Raw genomic sequence first — 14219 nt, 5'->3', positions numbered from 1 at the left:
GCACTTTGGGAGGCTGAGGCAAGAGCCCAGGAATTTAAGACCAGCCTGGACATAGGGAGACCCCGTCTCTACAAAAAATAAAAACTAAAAATAAAGTAAAACTCAACAAAAGCATAGCCTTGTAAATGATTAGAATACTAAATCATGTGTAAGATAAGCACAATGAGGCACATATTCCTACTGCAAAAAGCAAACTAAAAAAAAGGAAGACATTCATGCACATATCTATCGCCAATGCCCCTCTCCACTAAGTGAGCATATTGGATTTAAGCAATACACACATTTTCAAATTCAACATTTTCAAATTTTATTATGTATCAAAGGTCCAGGTTTAAGGATTCTAGAAAGCTCAAAACCTTTTTTTCCTAGCTATGCCTTTCACCCAATGAAAAAATTAATTTCCTTCTCCTCCTATGCCTTCCTGCAGCATCAGACAATGGTTACTATCTTCCATAAAGGAGATCCCCATGCCTACATACTAAAACTGGGCAACATCCAGATGTGGGCAACTCATCTCTGCCCTGGCCCCTAAGGGTAAAGGAGCACTGAAGATAAGGACGTCAGAATCAGAGAAGAGGGTCTCCTCAGTCAAAAGGGACTCCAACCTCAGAAGCAAGGCAAAAGGTCTTTTCTTTTTGGCTGAACTACTGCCCTCATATGACTACTAGAAATCCCTGGGTGAACCACGACAAGCCTTTTAAGACTAACAAGCCTTTTAAGACTGATCTAGGCTGTCTGAGTGTCTTAAGGGTGATTCTCAAAAAGCAAGGACATCTAAATGGAATAATTCATTGACTCTACTCACTCAGAATTATCCTTAGTGTTTCAGCCCATAAAGTCTGAGCAGGCTATCCCGTTGTTCTGGCCTATTTAGCATTGGACACATTCTGACTAAACTACAGCTATATGGCACTAACTTATCTAGAACTCTTTCCTGGTCTATCACCATGTCAATGGAGATCTTTGCTTCTTCTGTTTAGTTTATGCTTGGCCCAACCCTATCCTCCTCCTGGCCTCTTATGCTACAGTCTGAAATTAATTAACGGTCTTATCTTTAGGACTCAGTCCTGTGTTGTTGAGTATTAAACATCATCCTTGTTTTAGTGTATGTACCGCTGAAGTAAGCACAACATCATTCTCTTTTTATCTCACATTTATCTACTCAGTATTACACATTCACTGCCTCAGTGTATGTAACTATGTCCATCCCCTCACCAACTCCTCATACCCGCAAACCTAGCAACCTCCCACTCTGCAGCTTCCTCAGCTAACTCCACTGTGGGTTCAATCAAAGTGTCATCTATCACTATTAATGCCTCCACCCTGCTTCCCAATCCATTGCTTCTCTTTCATTGTATCAGGTTGGTGCAAAAGTAATTGTGGTCTTTGCCATTAAAGCAATGAAGACAATTGCTCCAGAAAGTCTCCTTTCTCTATTGACTATCGCTCTGCTCCTCAATCTCATCCCATTCAGCTGAATTCTTTTACTCCCCTATCCCCCTACTCTCCTACTAAATGGTAAAATTATAAGCTTCCACTGTGTCCTATCAAATCCCATTATTGTTATAGACAAGCCCTATTCATCTATTCCTCTGCCATTTCTCAGATGTAGCCTTTGCTGTCCGGTGCTTCTGTATCACTCTTAAGGACTATGTCTTATACTTCTCTGTATCACATGATACCCGAGAGAGAAGTAGGCACATCGTACATGTTCAGTAACATTCATTAATGTTGAATAATAATTATTAAGCAAAGAAACAAGTGTTCCCAGAAAATAATTCTGTTTCTACCTCTGCTTGCAGAAGTTATAAATATACTGGACTGCAAACAAACAAACAAAAAACGTCTAGACCTTTCCAAATTCCCCACTGCCTCCTGTAAGATATGTCTGACAGCTGAAAGTAAACTAGTCTTTGCAAGCACTAAATTGCTCATCAATCTTACAAAAGGTGTCATTTAGTCATTTACATTCCCAAGGGAAATATAAATGGAACATAGCTGCCTGAGAAAAATTAATTCACCCAACTCGAGTAAGTAGCTCACAGAGAACAGCTTTCATAATCCTAAAATATCTGAATCATATTTCATTCCTGGTTTTCACCAAAAAGAAGTAGGGTTTTCACCTTTTTATTAATTATTTGAATTTTAGCTGATTAGTGCAGTGCGGTTTGCACAGTTATAGCCCAATGACAAGCAGGCATAATGTCACCCAAAGCTTTGAGCATGAAACAACCAAAATGTACCTTTTCTTATATCTGAAAATAGGAATGTTGCCACCATATCCGACCAAATTCTCCTAATGCTCCACATAAAGGTATACAATGGCAGAAGATTAAGAGGAAAATGTTCACCATAGAAATGTAAAGCAGGCAACAGCTGGCAGGAGGTACAAACTAAGATGCCCTCAGGAGCCAAGTAGGCAGTGTAAAGGTAAACAGATTTGTACAAGAACAACAGGGTAAGTGGGATGATAAAAGATAGCTACGCTCAAGGTCACAATGCCTATTACTCCATCCAGGAAACTGTAGTGCCATGCAAGAATGTGAGACCAATGTGGTAATGTGGGCACCTCATCTGATTGTTCAGAAGAAGGTGGAAATCCAGATTTAATATAAAATCACACTAGTATTGGCAAGTAATTTGAATTATACAAAAACAAACAAAAACCCCTGTTCAATCAAGTACATGTAAGGCTGCTAATCAGTGATTTCTGAGACACACAGTAAAAGATGTGATGCGGTGTAAAAGAAATCCTAGAAAATAATTTCTAAAACTAAATCCCTACTTCATGTGCACTAAAAATGAATTAATGGATAAAATTTAAAATGCATAAAATAGAACTGGATTTATGAGTTTCTCCTGTGTGTATGAGAACCTATATTAATGATCATATCAGGTAAATTAAAAGCCTACATGGAAAAACAAAAACAAAAAAAACTAGAAGAAAATATGAACGAATATATATCAAATCTTTGGTTTGAAGATAATGCTAATCATAATGGTCATGAAATAAATCATAAGAGAAATTTTCACCTATAATTTGATAAAACTTAACACTTAATATATAAAGTTCCTTGTCCAAAATTAAAAGCAACATAATACCTGGAAAATATTTGAAGCCAATATGGCAAACAAAAGGCTAATATCTTTACTCTCAACTCACAAATTGGTAACAGAATCCAGAAAAAGAAATCCCAACTCCTTACGGATGAGGATGATTTGTGGTTGCCAGTTCCTAACTCAGTTCAAAGCAATGTACCCTGTGGGACCAGGGCTGTGACAACCACAAAACCCACATGGGCTTCTGAGGGGAAAACATGCACAATAAGATGAGCTCCAAAAAAAACTTAAAAAGCACTAGAGGAAATTGAGGGCCACAGAAGACCAACTACAAGAATTCATTCCCAAGGAATCACAGAATTTTTTTAAATATGAAAAGAACTTTAAAAAATGACTGTATTGAAATCCTCAAAGACATGACAGAAGAATTAATATCCATGAAGCAAAGAATAGAACAGGAAAATATGAAAGTAAATCAACTGGAGGCCAGGTGCAGTAATTCACGCCTGTAATCCCTGCACTTTGGGAGGCACAGGTGGTGGATCACCTGAGGTCAGGAGTTCGATACCAGCCTGGCCAACATGGCAAAACCCTGTCTCTACTAAAAATATTTTTAAAAAAATTAGCCGGGCATGGTGGCGCACACCTGTAGTCCCAGCTACTCGGGAGGCTGAGGCAGGAGAATCACCTAAACCCAGGAGGTGGAGGTTGTAGAGGTTGTGGTAAGCCAAAATTAAGCCATTGCATTCCAGCCTGGGTGAAAGAGCAAGACTCTGTCTCAAAAAAAAAAAAAAAAAAAAAGTGAATCAACTGGAAACTTTACAAACGTAGCATATATACTAACTGATTTTTTTTTAAGATGTCTTAAATGGTATAACAGAGATGGCTGAAGAGATAATCAGTGACTTGTAATCTAGCACTCTCCAAGAATGTACCATTAACAAAGATAGGAAATATGCAAATCTAATGAGGGCTAAATTATCTCCCCAGAAAAATTCACACATGTACCTACATACAAAGTTTTATGAACAATATCAGGAAGTTCTCAGTGTCCCTGAGGCCCAATTTCTATCCTAGAACTCTGAATAATATCTTAAGATCAGAAATCTGTCCCACGGTATTAATGTATACCATAAAATGTTGGCTCAAGCCTCAAGAAATTGACATTAAATTTGAGTTAGGATCAAATCAAAGAGAAGCCAAACCAAGGTAGGCCAATTAAATCTGATTAAGAAATAAAACAAAGTATCCCAAATCTAATATTGTTATAAAATATAGGTAAGATTGATAAAATCAATAATATCTATAAGCAAATGAACTCTAGTGTACATTAAACTTGGTTAATTATAACAATGAATTATCACTTTAGATGCACATATGATTTTAAAGTTTATATTGTCATCGCCAAATGTGACCCACGAAAGCATTTGTAATAAGCAAAAATCATTTTTTAAAACATTGTGAAATGATTGGCTTGGGGATACAAGATTGGCAGCGTTTGAAAAAGGCAAAATTGTTTTGAATTAGAAAGTGTAACAGCAATAAAGAAGCTTGATGGAAAGATCTGGAGAAACTACCTCACATAACGGGAAATTTAAAGACTATAAACTGAAAAAGAGCAATGAAAGCGAAATCTCAGTGGCTCGAACACAGTGATGGAGGGTGGTAGGCTGAATAGAACTGTCCAGTGTCAATTTAGGTAATCTATGATATAAGCTTCATAATGCCAGTCCTGTAATATTTTCAGCAATATCAACATATTCCTAATTTTTTTAACAGGAATGAGAAAGGTAATGAGGCACTGCAATTCTTATAAGGTTGGCCTTGTAAGAGACCTTATAAGGTTGACAGAGAAGATAGGGGAAGCCGGCCAAAATCTGTCCTACACAAGAAGTATCTAAGTTTTCCATTTACAATGAACCTAAACAGAAATGTTTGGTCCTCATCAAAACTTGGATGGAAGACAGCTCTCTTACAGAGATTCTGAAAAGATGAAAATTCTCCTTAAAATAGACTTGAGATGTTTCAGAATATAAAATTCAAACGACATACTGAATATCTTCTGTTTAAAATAGCTGAAGTCTTTGAAAGGTAAAATGAGGACCTCTGAAGATGTCTAATGAAAATTTGGAAGTAAAATTGTGTCTCTTGAACATTTTTTAAATGCTTTAATAAACGTCAGTATTAAGATTCTTTCAGGATGTATACATCCATAGGTGTTCTTCCAGCTGATTTGGAGATAAATTACCTTGGTTAAAGACCTTGCAATATTTAGCTACATATACAGGTATACCTCAGAGGTATTATGGGTTAGTTCCAGACTATTGCAATAAAGCAAACATTGCAATAATGCAAGCCACATGAATTGTTTGGTTTCCTAGTACATATAAAATGTTTCATTATATGCAGTCTATTAAATGAGCAATATTATATCTAAAAAATGTACACATTTTACTTTAAATACACTTTATTGCCAAAAATGCTTACAATCATCTGAGCATTAAGCAAGTCATAATCTTTTTGCTGGTGGAAGGTCTTGTCTGTTGATGTTGATGGTTGCTGACTAATCAGAGTAGTACTTGCTGGAGGTTCGAGTGGTTGTGGCAATTTCTTAAAATAAGACAATAATGAAGTTTGCTGCATCAGTCGACTCTTCCTTTCATGAAAGATTTCTCTGTAGCATGGAATGCTGTTTGATAACATTTTACCCACAGTAAAACTTCTTCAAAATTGGAGCTGATTCTCTCAAACCCTTTAAAGCCACTGTTTTATCAATTAAGTTAATGTAGTATTCTAAATCCTTTGTTGTCATTTCAACAATGTTTAAGGATCTTTACCAAGAGTAGATTCCATCTCAAGAAACCACTTATTTTGTTCATTCGTAAGAAGCAACTCATTATCCACTAAAGTTTTATCATGAGATTACAGCAATTCAATCCCATCTTCAGGCTTCACTCCTAATTTTAGTTCTCTTGCTATTTCTTTTCTTTTTTCTTTTTTTTTTTGAGATGAGTCTCACTTTGTCACCCAGGCTGGAGTGCAGTGGTGTGATCTCGGCTCACTGCGAGCTCCGCCTCCTGGATTCACACCATTCTCCTGCCTCAGCCTCCCGAGTAGCTGGGACTACAGGCGCCCGCCACCACGCCCGGCTAATATTTTTTGCATTTTTAGTAGAGACGGGGTTTCACGGTGTTAGCCAGGATGGTCTTGATCTCCTGACCTTATGATCCGCCCGCCTTGGCCTCCCAAAGTACTGGGATTACAGGCGTGAGCCACCGCGCCTGGCCATTCTCTTGCTGTTTCTATCACATCTGCAGTTACTTCCTCCAATGCAGTCTTGAATCTCTTCTCAAAGTCATCCATGAGGGCTGGAATCAACTTCTTCCAAACTCCTGTTAATGTTGCTATTTTGACTTCCTCCCATGAGTCATAAGTGTTCTTAATGACATCTAGAATGGTGAATCCTTTCCAGAAGGTTTTCAATTTGCTTTGCTCATATCTATCACAATAATCACTATTCATGGCAGCTATAGCCTTACAAAAATATTTCTTAAATAATAAGCCTTGAAAGTCTAAATTACTCCTTGATCCATGAGCTGCAAAATGGACACTGTGTTAGCAGGCATGAAAATAACACTAAACTCCTTGTACATTTCCATCAGAGTTCTTGGGAGACAAGGTGCACTGTCAATGAGCAGTAATCATTTGAAAAGAATTTTTTTTTCTGAGCAGTAGTTAAAATACTCAGTAAACCATGCTATTAACAGATGTGCTGTCATCCATGCTTCGTTGTTCCATTTATAAAGTATAGACAGACTGAATTTAGAATAATTCTTAAGGTCCCTAGGATTTTTGGAATGGACAATGAGCACTGGCTTCAACTTAAAAGTCACCAGCTGCATTAGCCCCTCACAAGAGAGTCGGCCTGTTCTTTGAAACTGTGAAGTCAGACATTGACTTCTCTTCTGTAGCTATGAAACTCCTAGATGCCATCTTCTTCCAATAGAAGGCTGTTTTGTCTACATTGAAAATCTGTTGCTTTGAGCAGCCACCTTCATCAACGACCTTAGCTAGATCTTCTGGATAACTGGCTGCAGCTTCTGTATCAGCACGTTCTGCTTCACCGTGCACTTTTATGTTATGGAGACAGCTTCTCTCCTTAAACCTCATGAACCAGCCTCTGCTGGTTTCCAACTTTTCTTCTGCACCTTGCTCACCTTTCTTACCTTTCACAGAACTGAAGAGAGTTGGGGCCTCGCACTGGATCAGGCTTTGGCTTAAGGGAATGTTGCAGTTGGTTTGATCTTCTATCTAGACCACTAAAACTTTTTCCATATCAGCAATAAGGCTAATTCACTTTCTTTTGATTTGTGTGTTCACTGGAATAGCACTTTTAATTTCCTTTAAGAACTTTTCCTTGGCATTCACAACTTGGCTAACTGGTACAAGAAGCCTAGCTTTCGGATTATTTCAGCTTTCGACATGCCTTCCTCACTAAGCTTAATCATTTCTAGCTTTTTTTTTCTTGCATGTCCTTCCAATGTATCATTTCTAGCTTTTGATTTAAGGTAAGAGATGTACGACTCTTCACAGGGGAATGAATGGCTGTTCGGTGGAGCAGTCGGAACACACACATTTATCAATTTGGTTTGCTATCTTATATGAATACAATTCATATGGTGGTGCCCCAAAACAATAACGATAATAACATCAAAGATCACTGATCACCATAACAGATATAATAATAATGAAGTCTAAAATACTGTGAGAATTACCAAAATGTAATTGACACAAAAAGAGCACATGCTGTTAGAAAAAATGGCCCAGAAAGACAATTGATACAGGGTTGCTACAAACCTTCAATTTCTTAAAAATAAATAAATAAACTGTCTTTTTAAGGCAATATCTGTGAAGCACAATAAAGCAAAGCACAATAAAACAAGGTAAGCATGTATTTGTCTTCTTTGAGTATTTTCATGTTACTTTAAAAGCATATAAATCAGGTTGTCTTGAAGTTCACAGTTTTAAAAGAATAGTGTCTGGTTTGAAATAATAAATCTGAATCACAACAGAGCTGGCTGCTTTGAAATACGTTCACATTGCAAAAAGTGGAGTATAGCTCTATTCTGGATGAAAGATCTCCCTAAGTGTACACACTTTCCACCTGGAAACACAGTTTTATATGAGTCTGTCTCATCTCCTGCCATCTGACAGATGCATTTATGTATGAACCTTATGCCTCCCCTCAAAACATCTTTTTTAAGGAAGAAAGTGAAGTTTTCAATTTTTGCAGGCCACCTATATTTTCTCTTCTCAAGGTGAAACTTTCTGGCTGGAATCATTTTATTCGTAATTACAAGCAGCAAATACAAAATGCCAGTTGTGGAAGGTCATGGAGGCCTTCCCTGGAGAAAATGTTTTCTTCATGTTCATAAAATAAAATTAAATTGAAATGATTTCTAAATCAATATTTCCAGACTTCATTATAATTATATTTAAAGCCAGAAGTATAAAAACTACAGGTAGTAAAGTCTTAACTGATCAATATAAATATGAAAAATGCTCTAGAAAATTTTCAATGTTTCATTGTCAAAACATAATACTTAGGAAAGTATATCATTGAGAAAAACGTACACAACTAAGTTTAAATATTTGCCAAGATAAAAGTGATGCCAGAAAAATTAAAAATAAAGATAATAAATAATTTTTAAATGACACTCACCAATCACAATGGAAGATTCACAGTGATAATAACCATTACTTTGCTTTTTCTTCAGCATGGAGCAAAGATCTATGCGATGTAATATTTCTTCTCCAAATCTGTGACTGATAAACTTTTCATATAAATCAGGATCTATTTTTTTCACTCCCTTGAAATGAAAAAACAAATCAATCAATCAATCATTTCACCCATGCAGCCAGTTCATAACTACATCACTTTCTTAGAACCTGATTATTACATTACTACATTGTTACACCACTGCCTACTGGCACTTGAAATGGATATACAACAATAAAATTGTTGTGAAGTTGTTTTTCAAGTCTCCCTACCTAGAAGGAGTTGTATTAAAAAACCATCAATAAAGAGTGTTAGGTTTAAATTTGGCAGTTTTCAGAACTTCATACATTTTAAGCTCCAGAAATAATAAAGTATACTGAGTTAAAATTTTGAGATACCAAGGAAAGACTAATCATCTCCAACAAAAATGGAGAAATGGATTTTTTTTTTTTTTTTTTTTGAAATGGAGTCTCACTCTGTCACCCAGGCTGGAGTGCAGTGGCGCGATCTCGGCTCACTGCAACCTCCGCCTCCAGGGTTCAAGTGATTCTCCTCCCTCAGGCTCCTGAGTAGCTGGGACTACAGGCGCGTGTTACCACACCTGTATTTTTTCTGTCACCACAAAAAAATATTTTTTGTAGTTTTAGTAGAGACAGGGTTTCACTGTGTTAGCCAGGATGGTCTTGATCTCCAGACCTCAAGATCTACCCGCCTCGGCCTCCCAAAGTGCTGGGATTACAGACGTGGGCCACTGCGCCCGGCGAAATAGATAGACTTTTTTAAAGTAAGGTAGAAAAAATAAAATACTATAAATCTTTAAAAAGTAAGTTGGATCTTAACATTTTATAGTGGAAAAATGCCCTAATAAGATGGATGTAATTTTTAAATTTCTTATGTAAGAATCATCTGAAAGACAAGATTACTTGAATTGGAGCAGGGAAGTCAGTGGATCTTCCAAATTCTTCTCTATCTGCTCCTCCTTATTTTCAGTGTATTTTCTTAGCAGAAACAGCTGGTTGTTGAAAAATTACAGTCGGATGCCCTTGGTACCTCTGTAGTTCCCCAAAACATGGGAAAGAATATATCTGCCTCTGCTATACTATACAATGGCCCTGCAACTCAGCCTCAGAGTCCCAAAATACAGTCCATAAGATTAAAGTAACTAGAATATAGATTTTCTCTTTTCAATGACAAAAACTTATTTAGAAAACTAGTTAATGGGAAAAAATTTATAAAAGCAAAAATATTAAATCACTACAAACTGCCACTGCTATAATTTTATGTGTTTAGTTTTTCCTTGCCAATACAAAGTACATTTTTTCTCTTCTATAGAATGTGGTTGTTCCCTGAGTACTATTTGATAACCAGCTTTATATTTTCAGCAAATATGCTGTGTCATAATATAATAATATACAGATGTGCCAAAATAATATACAGATGTGCCAAATATTTTTCTCCATAGTACTTCATTGCATGAAAGTCTCAAAATTTATTCATCCAATTATTTACTGTTGGACATTTAGGTTGATCTTAATTTTTAATATCATATTAAACATGTCTCTATTGATGTATGTTTTTGTTCAATGTCTAAAACTGGACGCCTAATCTCTCCCCCTTACCTCAAAGGGTTATGTGGACTAAGTAAGTCCATTTATAAAAGTGCTTAAAACAATGAAATATAATAAATTATATAGAAACACACACATACACACAGTCATTATCATTAGTGAACTTTATGTAATAACTTCATTCGAGATAACATATCAAGAATAAAAACATTCAAAGTAAATGGAAAATGAGCAACCATTCTTGTCTTCTAAATGCTTGTATGTGTGTGTGTAGGGGTGTGCAGGTTGGAGAAAGTCATTCCTTCAGACTGGAGAGAAGACTGGCAATAACACAGCAGACAAATAAGAACCTTCAATTTTCAAGAAACCAGTGCAGCACCGACTAGCCACTATTGCTATAATCTTCACTTCCGTTTTGTAAAATGTCATTTTTTAAAGAAATAAAACATGAGATTGACTCTAATCTTCTAGGCTTATTAATTTAATTTCAGCAAAAGGTAAACACTAACTGTTTTGCAAGAATTTTTCACAGATGATTTCCAACATGAGTCTTTAGGAGTTAATTTTTACTAGCAAGTGAAACAGAATTAATTCCTTAACTCATAATTTATAGAGAGAGCTATGGTTCAAAAAGGCATGATGCCTTTTGAAGGCACCGAAATTATATGCCCTGATCAGAAAAATCTTCAGTAATAAACAACCTAGAAATAGCTAAGCCTCTGCATTGTCTGATATATATCACAATTTCAACATGATCGTCATTCTCTGGAGAAATTTTTTGTTTGGCAATATATTTCTTTTCTGATAAAATTTATCTGAATTGATCTCACCATCCAGCTGCAGCAGGTGGTGTTTTCTTTCATACTAAAAAAAAAGGAAGACTATGATTCTGAGGAAATAAATGGGACCTCAAAAGTGGATCATTTAGGGTAAGCCTAAGAAGGGCCCTATTTTCTGAATGAATCCACTGGGATGGCAAAATAGTTTCAGAAGCATCATCCTCCCAGATTATATTTTAAAGCTAAAAAGGCTGCGTGGTGGCATTATTTTCAGGTTGTGGACCCCCAACATTATTCTCTGCTTCCCTTCATCATAGGCCAGACCCTTCATCATAGGCCAGACCCAAGGCACTATTACTTAACTATCAATGGAGGTATACAATGTTAGGAGGGTTCAAAAGATATCATGAAAATTGTTAAATTTGATCTATAAAGGCTAAGAGTTAGGATTATTTCACATGTAGAAGAAAAATATGTGAGGTATCTTTAACAAATCATGCTATGGGTGTTGCAACCCTGGAGTTTTGAATATGATTGGTGATGGTCTAGTCCTTAGAAGGTTATTTTTGCCTTAAACCTAACAAGGAGGAGGCATATTTTTAAGAGCTTCATATTTATAATTGTATCCAGTATAAGTGACATTTCAATTATGCAATGTAACATTAGAAGAGAAAATAGGAGGTTAAGTATGGAATATCAGACTTTGAAACAATAAAATAGTGGTAAGAAACGTCAAACAGAAAAAAGTTTTCAAGACTATCTTAATTAATCATTAGAAATGACTGAAGTTTTAATTTATCTTTAGCCTAGTTTCAGTCACAGTTTAGGAAAAATTATCAGCGATGTTCAAATAAACTTGATAACCTTTGATACAATGTACCGGGAAACAGGAATTTCATTCTTGGTTGTAACTTGGCACTCAAACAGTCCACTCCAGAGAAAATGCCATTGAATGCATGACGAGTATTTTTAGAATCATCTGATGGCTCAATCTGATAAGTAATGGAAATTATTTACTCAGGAGGCACTCACCATATCATTTACATTTAGCTAAATGATGTGCATAATTTAATATGTACCAAAGAGGGCTCAGACTTACATTACTATGCCTCTGACTCTATTTTTAATACAGGAAGTAGACAGACGGTCACAAAACATGGAAATTCACATTTGCTAATCTCAAAGTGAAAATCATTTAAGATTCTAAAAAATAAGATACACTTATTCATCTTTAATTTCTATGACAAACCTTTTGTGGTCAGAATGGAAATCAATATTAAGAAGGTTGAAACATTTTTGTAATAGAAGATAACTTCTTATTGTTACTTGTTATACCAATCACAACGTCCATGATGAAAATATAAACAGGCTTCATATAAGACAAAGAAATTATCTGTCCTACTGATAGTAAGCTTGGCATTCCTGGATTTGATTTCTGCTATGTTTTCCAATAGTTTATTGCTGTCATATAAGTAGCTATAAAAGAAATACACATTTCCTGTGATAATGACTTGACAACAAAATTAAGAATGTGATTTAAGAGCCAAACTCGCTTTCCATTTTGGGCATAGGCTGGTTAAAGAAGAATAGTAATCTCTTACACTTATTTTTGTTAAGTGGCAAAAAGTTACATTTGTTTAATGTTATATTGGTTAAGAAATTGAAATCACTTTTAGTGATCACTGCCCCAATGAAAATGTACATATTGGCAATTCAAAGTTATGAAAACATTATATATTGGCATGGGGCTTATCCCTGGCAAATCTTAAAGTTCTTCATGACTCCTTCACCTCTTTGCATAACTCCATTTTTTGCTGTTATTTGCACTATTTCATTTTCACCATCCTCCTGATACAGAACACTTGGTTACCTCCTCGCCAGCTGCAGCCTTCCCTCAGCTGCAGCCTTCCCTCAGCTCCTCTGAGTCAGGAGGAGGCTCAGTTCCACCCCAGCCTGTTCTTGACAGGGAGGGAAAGAGATGAGGAGCTTCACTGCACCAACCAATGAGCTCCAGAATAGCATGGTGATTTCAGATCATGTCCAGCACCCAGGGTGAGAACGGCCTTGCGGCCTTCCCATCTTCTCCTCTGGCCGCTCCGGGCCAGTCTATGTGGCTGGGCTCTGCTTTGGTCCCCTGGTCGAATGTGCCTGTTTCCTGTCTTGCTGAGGCCCTGACACCCCACCAACTGCCTGTCAGTTAGTTTACAGACGGAAATATAAGGAGTGATGAAAAATAGAAAAGTCAACAGTACTTTATGTGGCCCATTATGGCCCAATCTGAAAAAAAAATGATGCCATCTATCATCTGTATTACAGTAATGGAAAATATAAAGCATTTACTATGCACAGGCACTGTTCTAAGAACTTTTCTGAACTCATTTAATAACCACAATAACACTATTATCCACAGATATGAAAACTAAATCACAGAGAAATGAGGTCACTTACCAAAAGACACAGCTAGTAAGAGATAGAGCTTGGATACAGATTCAGAATAAGTAGAGAAAATAATATATTGAAAAGAAGAGCAGAATAATAATTTCAAGCCCTCCATTATTTACTTTAAAATATTAAAATTCTAAGAATATTAATCATTATTAAGATACAATCATATATACTATCATATTTCCAAAACCAATGTCAAAATTACTTTGGGAATCTCTAGCATTCTAAAATACATGCCCTTAATATAGTGCATGAATATTAGTAAATCAAGTGATATGTACAGGTTACAGTAAATTAATTTCAGAGAGGGAGATAAGAAAATTCATAGATGCTACTTATACATAGAAAAAATTATCCATATAATCCAGCCTGCAAAAAGAATGCTTCTTATACTGTTAATATTCCAAATAATCAGGTACAATACTGGCACAGATGGTCTATGTTTTCTGGACCAGCTATTTATTTCCATATATAATATTTCTCAATTCTTAATTTTGTTTTATGCTAAAGCGTCTATTCAGTTCACCATGGGATTTTTTTAGGCACGCCATCTCCCTAACTCCTGTATTTATAAACTTACTTTTAGCA

General features: G+C 36.1%; 1 protein-coding gene across 8 annotated transcripts in view; it reads right to left on the bottom strand.

Moving 5' to 3' along the window:
- AKAP7 (A-kinase anchoring protein 7) overlaps nt 1–14219 on the bottom strand; it is a 148987-nt gene that overhangs the window by 54930 nt on the left and 79838 nt on the right. For all 8 annotated transcript variants that reach the window (XR_010158196.1, XR_010158197.1, XR_010158198.1 and 5 more), the window contains one exon: nt 8783–8930. Coding sequence is in view for 4 of the 8 variants with exons in the window: in XM_518739.8 (XP_518739.4) it covers nt 8783–8930 (148 nt within the window). In the remaining 4 variants the exon portion in view is untranslated. The remainder of the gene's footprint in view (nt 1–8782; nt 8931–14219) is intronic.

The sequence above is a fragment of the Pan troglodytes genome, chromosome 5, assembly GCF_028858775.2.
Source record: "Pan troglodytes isolate AG18354 chromosome 5, NHGRI_mPanTro3-v2.0_pri, whole genome shotgun sequence".
Classification (NCBI taxonomy): domain Eukaryota; kingdom Metazoa; phylum Chordata; class Mammalia; order Primates; family Hominidae; genus Pan; species Pan troglodytes.
The sequence above is the reverse complement of the archived record's forward strand: the minus strand, read 5'-3'. Positions and strand labels throughout refer to the sequence as shown.